Source organism: Triticum dicoccoides, chromosome 6B (assembly GCF_002162155.2).
Source record: "Triticum dicoccoides isolate Atlit2015 ecotype Zavitan chromosome 6B, WEW_v2.0, whole genome shotgun sequence".
Lineage (NCBI taxonomy): Eukaryota > Viridiplantae > Streptophyta > Magnoliopsida > Poales > Poaceae > Triticum > Triticum dicoccoides.
Genome location: NC_041391.1, coordinates 232,114,751 through 232,127,237, shown reverse-complemented (window position 1 = coordinate 232,127,237; position 12,487 = coordinate 232,114,751). Strand labels below are relative to the sequence as shown.

Below are 12,487 nucleotides of genomic sequence, written 5' to 3'. Positions count from 1 at the left end.
CCAATAATTCAAACTGGTGTCTCTGGTGGTTGCCAATGACCTGTTATATACTGTACACTTGTTTCGGTTTGCTGTACGAACTGTACACCTGCACTGTAACTGTATTACTGAAAATGCTTATACAAAGACCAACACAAACTGCCCGCCTCCAGTTACATTCATGTGCCACACCGGTACACTACCTTCGAGGCTTACACACAAGATGCTGCGGAATTTCCTGAAGTATTTGGCGATGCGACTCAAACAGTTGGCAAGCTCAGCAACGGCGGGAAGCCGAAGTACGGCCACCAGCCGTCGCTGACGCCGCCGGAGCACCGCGCCCGGCAGACTCTCTCCAGCTCGAGGCGCCCGACGTCGATCTTAAACAGCTCGACGTCCCGGCTGTCGTGGCTCGACGACATGAACGGCCGCGGCGAGTCTTGGTTGACCTCAATGACCAGGCACCCGTTGGCCGCGCCGCGGATGCAGAACGGCCGGCCGTGCGCCGTGGACCACGGCAGTGGGATCGTCTTCTCGAGCCGCCACGACTTCGCCACGCCGTCGGCGTCGCGCGGGATCGTGTAGTAGTTGAGGCTGGCGTTGCCGTCGGCGTGGTAGAATTCGTGCGCGAACACGCCGACTTCGCCGTTCGCGCCTTCCACGACGGCGACGTTCTCCTCCCAGAACCTGGCCGGCGCCGGGACCTCCTGGACGGAGAGCTCCATGGCGCCGATGTCGAGCACCAGCCAGCGGTTGGTGAGGCAGTCCGCCCAGTAGAAGCGGCCGTGCGCGTAGTGCCGTCGGTTCCAGACCGCGTGCACCGGGCAGGAGAAGGGCGACCGGTGGCGCCTCCAGACGAAGCAGTCGGGCGACGGGAGCGCGCGCCACCGCCCTTCCCGCGACGAGAAGGCGAGCGCCACGACCTTCCTCGGGCACCGCGCCGTCCAGATCACCACGAACGAGGGCTCCTCCTCGTCTTTGTCCCCCTCGGCGTCGGCCGGCGCGAGGAATGGCTCGCACCAGCGCCGGCCGCCAAGGACGCCGAGCGGGTTGTTGGCGCTGGCGGCGAGGTCCTCCGGGATGGGCGGGAGCAGGACGTAGCGGCGGGACAAGGGGTCGCAGACGGCGAGATCGGTGACGATGTCGCTGTCGAAGGTGGAGCAGGAGGACGCCCGGTCGAGGAGGAAGCGCCCGTCGCGGTAGTCCCGGACGAGCCAACCGGGGCGCTCGGCGCCGGTGGCGGCGTCGGGCGGCGCCGGGAGGAACGCGAAGGAGAAGTCCGCGGCTCCGGCGACGTCGCGCGCGGCCGCCGCGGCCGGATGGGGCGGGTCGGAGGGGTGAAAAGCGCCCCCCGAATCGCCTGGCGCGGGGACCGAGGAGAAGACCCCGAGGAAGGGCGCCGCCGCGCCCGGGTGGAGCGCGCGGTGGCGGCGGAGGAAGCGCGGGGAGGAGACGAGGAGGCGGAACGAGGCGCAGGCCGCGGCGGCGCGCACGAGGGAGGAGGGGCACGGCAGGCGGAGCAGGATTTCGTCCACGACGTCGTCGGGCGCCTCCCGGAACGGCGCCGCGGCGACGATGGCCATGGGCGGGCGTGGGAGCTCGGCGGAGCTAGCAGCTGCGATGCCACTGCGCGTGCTGGTGTGTGGGCGTGTGTGTCGCTTTCGAGGCGCGAGGGGTGCGCGCGCGCAATAGTTTAACCCAAAGAGGTTCCGTGGGCCCGGCTCGCTTGCACGTGGGCCCGTCGGAGGTGATGGGCTGACAGGCAATCACAGAAGGGATTTGTTCGTGGAGGTGAACATGTATGTGTACGGCGCAACGGGCCACATATCCCCTGTTGTTGGCATTGTGTCCACGTCGTCGCCGGCTTCTTCATTGCTCCTCCACGGTGCGTATGCCACGGATAAGGAGCGTGACACACCATCCACAGTGCCAGCGTTTGATCCCGCCAAAAACCAAAACGGTGATAGTTTCTGATGTGGTTACCAGGGAGCAGAGGCAGCTTGAAACGAATTTATGTGTGGTTTGCAGCAGGCAAAATGCTCCGCCCACCGATTTGTACCCGACGCATACGAAATCCAACCACTTGCGTGGTGTGGAGTTGGGCGTATGGAACTCTCGTAACGTGCGGCCGCAAGCAACTGCTAGCTGGCCGTGCCTAACGAGGGTGAACAGAGATAAGCGGTTGGTGCATTTAATGTACGGAGGCCTGCAAGTGGTCGAAGGTCTTCCCAGAAAAGTCTACGAGGAATCAGAGACAATGCCTCGTGCATCAAGGAGGCGTTTGATAGGCCAAAAACTCAGAACACGAAAGTCGCATGAAACAAGGAGGTGACGCTACTGGTTAAAGGAAATTTTAAAGACAGATTTGATAAAAATCGTCCAACATAGCTTCAGATATTTTCAATAAAGGACGATTTTATTAATTCAAAATGTAGTATCAAGTGGAATAAAGCATTATGAGTAACACCCGGCCTCTGCATAACTAAGATGCACACAGCCAAATCCGAAAGTCCGACCAAAAAAATCATCAAATAAAAACCGACAAAACGGCAACAGTAGAGTCCTATAGACCGACACTATGCCTATGTCGAAGGAGGTGGTGGGTCGATCCAAAGGTTATGCTGCCACCCATGTCGGAAAAAAACCTCCATAGCCACCTGCTCCAATCGCGTACACACCGCCTTGAACAGCGGTTGGTACTCCGGTCGTTGTAGAATAGACCACGTACGTAGCGAGTGCGTACACCAGAAAATAACCTGCAAAGAAGAAGCATTTTTTCCATTGAAAATCAAATCATTTCTACATAGCCAAAGCGACCAAATTAAGGCATACGCTCCCACCCTTATTAGCGTTTTGAAACTATTTGGAATACCGTCCAACTAATGGCCAAAAATATTGGCAACACTTATGGGTGGATGCAAATTTGACACTATTTGGATGACTGACCACGTAGAACGTGCAAACTTGCATTGAAAAAAGAGGTGTTTGATTGTCTCGTCATGAGTACAAAAACAACACTTCTTACTCCCTTGCTAGTTGCGTCGTGCGAGGTTGTCTTTAGTTAACACAACTCCCCTACGAAGATACCACATGAAAATTTTCACTTTTAGTGGAATCTTGGACTTCCAAATTTTCTTGTTATTACTAACAGGTACCTCAGAATGTGTGAGCGCACGGTACATAGAGTCTACAGTGAAAGACCCAGATGTAGTAAGGTTCCAGCGAAACACATCACGGCCTTCTGTCAGGTTAATCGAATCCAACCTGGATAAAAAATTATGCCATGACACAAGTCGGGGGCCAATCAAATCCCGTCTGAACGAAATATTCGGTGGGGATGTTGTATAAGGCTGGATATTGTTCTCGGAGACTGGCATTGCCTAGCCATATGTCTTCCCAAAAACGAATCTCCGACCCGTCCTTTATCGCGAAAGACCCAAAGCGAAAGAGATGTTTCTTTGTCGCCATTAGGCCAACCCAAAAGTGTGAGTCGCCGGGTTTCCAAAATTCCTGGGACACCGCCTTTTGGCCTAGATACTTGTTACGCAGTATGGTTTGCCAAACACCATCCTCAGTAAGAAGTTTGAATAACCATTTACTGAGTAGAGCCTCATTCTTGACCTGGCCACCTTGGTCTTTCGGCCTACAAACCACACTCCATTTGGTCAGCCTGTATTTTTTCTTTTCACCGTCTCCTTGCCAAAAGAATCTAGATTTAAAATAGTCCAGTCTTTATAAGACCCCTTTTGGGAGTTGAAAGAAAGAAAGCATATAGAGAACCATATTTGTGAGGACCGAGTTAATCAAAACCAACCGTCCCCCAACCGAGAGCAGTTTACCTTTCCAACTGCTCAACCGTTTCTCTAGAGGCTCCTCTACATGCTTCCACTCCGCAATGGTGAGGCGTCGATAATGAATCGGTATTCCCAGATATTTAATCGGGAATTGTCCATGTGCGCAACCAAAAAGGTCAGCATAATCGGTCGCCACCTCAAAGGCTTCTCCAAAGTAGAACAATTCACTTTTATGGAAGTTTATTTTGAGACCCGACATTTGCTCAAACGCTGAAAGCAAGAGTTTCAGGTTTCGAGCCTTGTCCAGATCATGTTCCATAAAAAGAATTATGTCATCGGCGTATTGCAAAATAGAGAGGCCACCATCCACAAGGCGTGGCACTACTCCTGCAATCTGGCCGTCCTGCTTTGCACGTTCAATCAGAATAGCCAACATGTCAGCAACAATGTTAAATAACATTGGGGACATGGAGTCACCTTGTCGTAGGCCTTTTTTGTCTTGAAGTAATGGCCTACCTCATCATTGACTTTGATGGCAACACTGTTGGAAATATGCCCTAGAGGCAATAATAAAAGGATTGTTATTATATTTCCTTGTTCATGATAATTGTCTTTTATTCATGCTATAATTGTATTATCCAGAAATCGTAATACACGTGTGAATACTTAGACCACAACATGTCCCTAGTGAGCCTCTAGTTGACTAGCTCGTTGATCAACAGATAGTCATGGTTTCCTGACTATGGACATTGGATGTCATTGATAACGGGATCACAACATTAGGAGAATGATGTGATGGACAAGACCCAATCCTAAGCATAGCACAAGATCGGGTAGTTCGTTTTGCTAAAGCTTTTCCAATGTCAAGTATCTTTTCCTTAGACCATGAGATCGTGTAACTCCCGGATACCGTAGGAGTGCTTTGGGTGTACCAAACGTCACAACATAACTGGGTGACTATAAAGGTGCACTATAGTATCTCCGAAAGTGTCTGTTGGGTTGACACGGATCGAGACTGGGATTTGTCACTCCGTATGACGGAGAGGTATCTCTGGGCCCACTCGGTAATGCATCATCATAATGAGCTCAAAAGTGACCAAGTGTCTGGTCACGGGATCATGCATTACGGTATGAGTAAAGTGACATGCCGGTAACAAGATTGAACGAGGTATTGGGATACCGATGACCGAATCTCGGGCAAGTAACGTACCGATTGACAAAGGGAATTGAATACGGGGTTCATTGAATCCTCGACATCGTGGTTCATCCGATGAGATCATCGAGGAGTATGTGGGAGCCAACATGGGTATCCAGATCCCGCTGTTGGTTATTGACCGGAGAGGCGTCTCGGTCATGTATGCATATCTCCCGAACCCGTAGGGGTCTACACACTTAAGGTTCGGTGACGCTAGGGTTGTAGAGATATGAGTATGCAGTAACCCGAAAGTTATTCGGAGTCCCGGATGAGATCCCGGACGTCACGAGGAGTTCCGGAATGGTCCGGAGGTGAAGAATTATATATAGGAAGTCAGGTTTCGGCCATTGGGAAAGTTTCGAGGTTCACCGGTATTGTACCGGGACCACCGAAAGGGTCCCGGGGGTCCACCGGGTGGGGCCACCTATCCCGGAGGGCCCCATGGGCTGAAGTGGCGTGGGAACCAGACCCTGGTGGGCTGGTGCGCCCCACCCAAGGGCCCAAGGCGCCTAGGGTTGGAAACCCTAGGGGGCCGTTGCCCCCCCCCCCGAGGGGGCATGCGCCCCCCCCGGTTGGAAACCTAAGGGGGCCCTTGCCCCGCCCCCCCCCTCTAGATGGGATCTCCAAGGGGGGCATGCGCCCCTCCTAGCCCCTATATATAGTGGAGGGGAGGGAGGGCAGCCGCACCCTAAGCCTTGGCGCCTCCCTCTCCCTCCCGTGACACCTCTTCCTCCTCTAGTAGCGCTTGGCAAAGCCCTACTGGAATCCCTGCTGCATCCACCACCACGCCATCGTGCTGCTGGATCTTCATCAACCTCTCCTTCCCCCTTGCTGGATCAAGAAGGAGGAGACGTCACGCTGACCATACGTGTGTTGAACGCGGAGGTGCCGTCCGTTCGGCGCTAGGATCTCCGGTGATTTGGATCACGACGAGAACGACTCCCTCAACCCCGTTCTCTTGAACGCTTCCGCACGCGATCTACAAGGGTATGTAGATGCATCTCTCTCTCTCGTTGCTAGATGAACTCATAGATTGATCTTGGTGAAACGTAGGAAATTTTTTATTTTATGCAACGCTCCTCGACAGTGGTATCAGAGCTAGGTCTATGCGTAGTTCTCTATTGCACGAGTAGAACACAAATCTGTTGTGGGCGTAGATCTTGTCAGCTTGCTTGCCACTACTAGTCTTATTTTGCTCTAGCGGTATTGTGGGATGAAGCGGCCCGGACCGACCTTACACGTACGCTTACGTGAGACAGGTTCCACCGACTGACATGCACTAGTTGCATAAGGTGGCTAGCGGGTGTTTGTCTCTCCCACTTTAGTTAGAGCAGATTCGATGAAAAGGGTCCTTATGAAGGGTAAATAGAAGTTGACAAAATCACGTTGTGGTTATTCGTAGGTAAGTTCTTGCTAGAACCCAATTGCAGCCACGTAAAAGATGCAACAACAATTAGAGGACGTCTAACTTGTTTTTGCAGCAATTGCTATGTGATGTGATATGGCCAAAAGTTGTGATGAATGATGAATGATATATTGTGATGTATGAGATCATGTTCTTGTAATAGGAATCACGACTTGCATGTCGATGAGTATGACAACCGACAGGAGCCATAGGAGTTGTCTTAATTATTGTATGACCTACATGTCAATGATTTAACGCCATGTAATTACTTTACTTTATTGCTAAACCGTTAGCCATAGTAGTAGAAGTAATAGTTGGCGAGCAACTTCATGGAGACATGATGATGGAGATCATGATGATGGAGATCATGGTGTCATGCCGGTGACGAAGATGATCATGGAGCCCCGAAGATGGAGATCGAAGGAGCTATATGATAATGGCCATATCATGTCACTACTATATAATTGCATGTGATGTTTATTATGTTTATGCATCTTGTTTACTTAGAACGACGGTAGTAAATAAGATGATCCCTCATAACAATTTCCAAAAAGTGTTCCCCCTAACTGTGCGTCGTTGCTAAAGTTCGTCGTTTCAAAGCACCACGTGATGATCGGGTGTGATAGATCCTTACGTTCACATACAATGGGTGTAAGACAGTTTTACACATGCAAAAACACTTAGGGTTAACTTGATGAGCCTAGCATGTACAGACATGGCCTCGGAACACAGAGACCGAAAGGTCGAACATGAGTCGTGTGGAAGATACGATCAACATAGAGATGTTCACCGATGATGACTAGTCCGTCTCACGTGATGATCAGACACGGCCTAGTCGACTCGGATCATGTAACACTTAGATGACTAGAGGGATGTCAAATCTGAGTGGGAGTTCATTAAATAATTTGATTAGATAAACTTAATTATCATGAACTTAGTCTAAAATATTTGCAAAATATGTCTTGTAGATCAAATGGCCAACGCTCATGTCAACATGAACTTCAACGCGTTCCTAGAGAAAATCAAGCTGAAAGATGATGGTAGCAACTATACGGACTGGGTCCGAAACCTGAGGATCATCCTCATAGCTGCCAAGAAAGCATATGTCCTAGAAGGACCGCTAGGTGAAGCACCCATCCCAGAGAACCAAGATGTTATGAACGCTTGGCAGTCACGTGCTGATGATTACTCCCTCATTCAGTGCGGCATGCTTTACAGCTTAGAACCGGGGCTCCAAAAGCGTTTTGAGCAATACGGAGCATATGAGATGTTCGAGGAGCTGAAAATGGTTTTCCAAACTCATGCACGGGTCGAGAGATATGAGGTCTCCGACAAGTTCTATAGTTGTAAGATGGAGGAAAATAGTTCTGTCAGTGAGCACATACTCAAAATGTCTGGGTTGCACAACCGCCTGTCCCAGCTGGACATTAACCTCCTGGACGAGGCGGTCATTGACAGAATCCTTCAGTCGCTCCCACCGAGCTACAAGAGCTTTGTGATGAACTACAATATGCAGGGGATGGTAAAGACCATTCCTGAAGTATTTTCAATGCTGAAGTCAGCAGAGGTTGAAATCAAGAAAGAACATCAAGTGTTGATGGTCAATAAGACCACTAAGTTCAAGAAGGGCAAAGGTAAGAAGAACTTCAAGAAGGACGACAAAGATGTTGCCGCGCCCGGTAAGCCAGTTGCCGGGAAGAAGTCAAAGAATGGACCCAAGCCTGAGACTGAGTGCTTTTATTGCAAAGGGAAGGGTCACTGGAAGCGGAACTGCCCCAAATACTTAGCGGACAAGAAGGCCGGCAACACTAAAGGTGTATGTGATATACATGTAATTGATGTGTACCTTACCAGTACTCGTAGTAACTCCTGGGTATTTGATACCGGTGCCGTTGCTCATATTTGTAACTCACAGCAGGAGCTGCGGAATAAGCGGAGACTGGCGAAGGACGAGGTGACGATGCACGTCGAGAATGGTTCCAAGGTCGATGTGATCGCCGTCAGCACGCTACCTCTACATTTACCCACGGGATTAGTTATGAACCTCAATAATTGTTATTTAGTGCCAAGTTTGAGCATGAACATTGTATCTGGATCTCGTTTAATACGAGATGGCTACTCATTTAAATCCGAGAATAATGGTTGTTCTATTTATATGAGAGATATGTTTTATGGTCATGCCCCGATGGTCAATGGTTTATTCTTAATGAATCTCGAATGTAATGTTACACATATTCATAGTGTGAATACCAAAAGATGTAAAGTTGATAACGATAGTCCCACATACTTGTGGCACTGCCGCCTTGGTCACATTGGTGTCAAGCGCATGAAGAAGCTCCATGCTGATGGACTTTTAGAGTCTCTCGATTATGAATCATTTGACACATGCCTCATGGGAAAAATGACCAAGACTCCATTCTCCGGAACTATGGAGCGAGCAACCAACTTATTGGAAATCATACATACTGATGTGTGTGGTCCAATGAGTGTTGAGGCTCGCGGAGGATATCGTTATGTTCTCACTCTCACTGATGACTTAAGTAGATATGGGTATGTCTACTTGATGAAACACAAGTCTGAGACCTTTGAAAAGTTCAAGGAGTTTCAGAATGAAGTAGAGAATCAACGTGACCGAAAGATAAAATTCTTACGATCAGATCGTGGAGGAGAATATTTAAGTCACGAATTTGGTACGCACTTAAGAAAATGTGGAATCGTTTCACAACTCACGCCGCCTGGAACACCTCAGCGTAATGGTGTGTCCGAACGTCGTAATCGCACTATTAGATATGGTACGATCTATGATGTCTCTTACCGATTTACCGCTATCATTTTGGGGATATGCTCTAGAGACAGCTACATTCACTTTAAATAGGACTCCGTCAAAATCCGTTGAGACGACACCGTATGAATTATGGTTTGGGAAGAAACCTAAGTTGTCGTTTCTAGAAGTTTGGGGATGCGATGCTTATGTCAAGAAACTACAACCTGAAAAGCTCGAACCCAAGTCGGAAAAATGTGTCTTCATAGGATACACTAAGGAAACCATTGGGTATACCTTCTACCTTAGATCCGAAGGCAAGATCTTTGTTGCTAAGAACGGATCCTTTCTGGAAAAAGAGTTTCTCTCGAAAGGAGTAAGTGGGAGGAAAGTAGAACTCGATGAAGTACTACCTCTTGAACCAGAAAGTAGTGCAGCTCAGGAAAATGTTCCTGTGGTGCCTACACCAACTAGAGAGGAAATTAATGATGATGATCAAGGTACTTCGGATCAAGTTGCTACTGAACTTCATAGGTCCACAAGGACACGTTCCACACCAGAGTGGTATGGCAACCCTGTCCTGGAAATCATGTTGTTAGACAACGGTGAACCTTCGAACTATGAAGAAGAAATGGCGGGCCCAGATTCCAACAAATGGCTTGAAGCCATGCAATCCGAGATAGAATCCATGTATGGAAACAAAGTATGGACTTTGATAGACTTGCCCGATGATCGGCGAGCGATAGAAAACAAATGGATCTTTAAGAAGAAGACGGACGCGGATGGTAATGTTACCATCTATAAAGCTCGACTTGTCGCTAAGGGTTATCGGCAAGTTCAAGGGGTTGACTACGATGAGACTTTCTCTCCCGTAGCGAAGCTGAAGTCCGTCCGAATCATGTTAGCAATTGCCGCATACTATGATTATGAGATATGGCAGATGGACGTCAAAACGACATTCCTTAACGGCTATCTTAAGGAAGAGCTGTATATGATGCAGCCAGAAGGTTTTGTCGATCCTAAGAATGCTAACAAGGTGTGCAAGCTCCAGCGATCCATTTATGGGCTGGTGCAAGCATCTCGGAGTTGGAACATTCGCTTTGATGAGATGATCAAAGCGTTTGGGTTTATGCAGACTTATGGAGAAGCCTGCGTTTACAAGAAAGTGAGTGGGAGCTCTGTAGCATTTCTCATATTATATGTAGATGACATACTTTTGATGGGAAATGATATAGAACTTTTGGACATCATAAAGGCCTACTTGAATAAGTGTTTTTCAATGAAGGACCTTGGAGAAGCTGCTTACATATTAGGCATGAAGATCTATAGGGATAGATCGAGATGCCTCATAGGTCTTTCACAAAGCACATACCTTGATAAGATTTTGAAGAAGTTCAAAATGGATCAGTCCAAGAAAGGGTTCTTGCCTGTATTGCAAGGTGTGAGATTGAGCTCGGCTCAATGCTCGACCACGACAAAAGATAAAGAAGAGATGAGTGTCATCCCCTATGCCTCGGCCATAGGATCTATTATGTATGCCATGCTGTGTACCAGACCTGATGTAAACCTTGCCGTAAGTTTGGTAGGATGGCACCAAAGTAATCCCGGCAAGGAACACTGGACAGCGGTCAAGAATATCCTGAAGTACCTGAAAAGGACAAAGGACATGTTTCTCGTTTATGGAGGTGACGAAGAGCTCGTCGTAAAGGGTTACGTCGACGCTAGCTTCGACACAGATCTGGATGACTCTAAGTCACAAACCGGATACATGTATATGTTGAATCGTGGAGCAGTAAGCTGGTGCAGTTGCAAGTAGAGCGTCGTGGCGGGATCTACATGTGAAGCGGAGTACATGGCAGCCTCGGAGGCAGCGCATGAAGCAATATGGATGAAGAAGTTCATCACCGACCTAGGAGTCATACCCAATGCGTCGGGGCCAATCACTCTCTTCCGTGACAACACTGGAGCTATTGCCCTTGCCAAGGAGCCCAGGTTTCACAAGAAGACCAGGCACATCAAGCGTCGTTTCAACTCCATCCGTGAAAATGTTCAAGATGGAGACATAGATATTTGCAAAGTACATACGGATCTGAATGTCGCAGATCTGTTGACTAAACCTCTTCTGCGAGCAAAACATGATCAACACCAGAACTCTATGGGTGTTCGATTCATCACAATGTAACTAGATTATTGACTCTAGTGCAAGTGGGAGACTGTTGGAAATATGCCCTAGAGGCAATAATAAAAGGATTATTATTATATTTCCTTGTTCATGATAATTGTCTTTTATTCATGCTATAATTGTATTATCCGGAAATCGTAATACACGTGTGAATACTTAGACCACAACATGTCCCTAGTGAGCCTCTAGTTGACTAGCTCGTTGATCAACAGATAATCATGGTTTCCTGACTATGGACATTGGATGTCATTGATAACGGGATCACATCATTAGGAGAATGATGTGATGGACAAGACCCAATCCTAAGTATAGCACAAGATCGTGTAGTTCATTTTGCTAGAGCTTTTCCAATGTCAAGTATCTTTTCCTTAGACCATGAGATCGTGTAACTCCTGGATACCGTAGGAGTGCTTTCGGTGTACCAAACGTCACAACGTAACTGGGTGACTATAAAGGTGCACTACAGGTATCTCCGAAAGTGTCTGTTGGGTTGACACGGATCGAGACTGGGATTTGTCACTCCGTATGACGGAGAGGTATCTCTGGGCCCACTCGGTAATGCATCATCATAATGAGCTCAAAAGTGACCAAGTGTCTGGTCACGGGATCATGCATTACGGTACGAGTAAAGTGACTTGCCGATAACGAGATTGAACGAGGTATTGGGATACTGATGATCGAATCTCGGGCAAGTAACGTACCGATTGACAAAGGGAATTGAATACGGGGTTCATTGAATCCTCGACATCGTGGTTCATCCGATGAGATCATCGAGGAGTATGTGGGAGCCAACATGGGTATCCAGGTCCCGCTGTTGGTTATTGACCGGAGAGGCGTCTCGGTCATGTCTGCATATCTCCCGAACCCGTAGGGTCTACACACTTAAGGTTCGGTGACGCTAGGGTTGTAGAGATATGAGTATGCAGTAACCCGAAAGTTGTTCGGAGTCCCGGATGAGATCCCGGACGTCACGAGGAGTTCCGGAATGGTCCAGAGGTGAAGAATTATATATAGGAAGTCAGGTTTCGGCCATCGGGAAAGTTTCGGGGGTCACCGGTATTGTACCGGGACCACCGAAAGGGCCCCGGGGGTCCACCGGGTGGGGCCACCTATCCCGGAGGGCCCCATGGGCTGAAGTGGCGTGGGAACCAGACCCTGGTGGGCTGGTGCG

At 48.9% G+C, this 12,487-nt stretch overlaps 1 protein-coding gene across 1 annotated transcript; it reads right to left on the bottom strand.

Annotated features, from left to right (window-relative positions):
* Window positions 1–26: 26 nt before the first annotated feature.
* Window positions 27–1,704, bottom strand: LOC119322747. The gene has a single exon (XM_037596256.1). The coding sequence runs from the start codon at window positions 1,560–1,562 to the stop codon at window positions 240–242; it is 1,323 nt and encodes a 440-aa protein (XP_037452153.1). The 5' UTR covers window positions 1,563–1,704; the 3' UTR covers window positions 27–239.
* Between the last annotated feature and the right edge of the window lie 10,783 nt (window positions 1,705–12,487).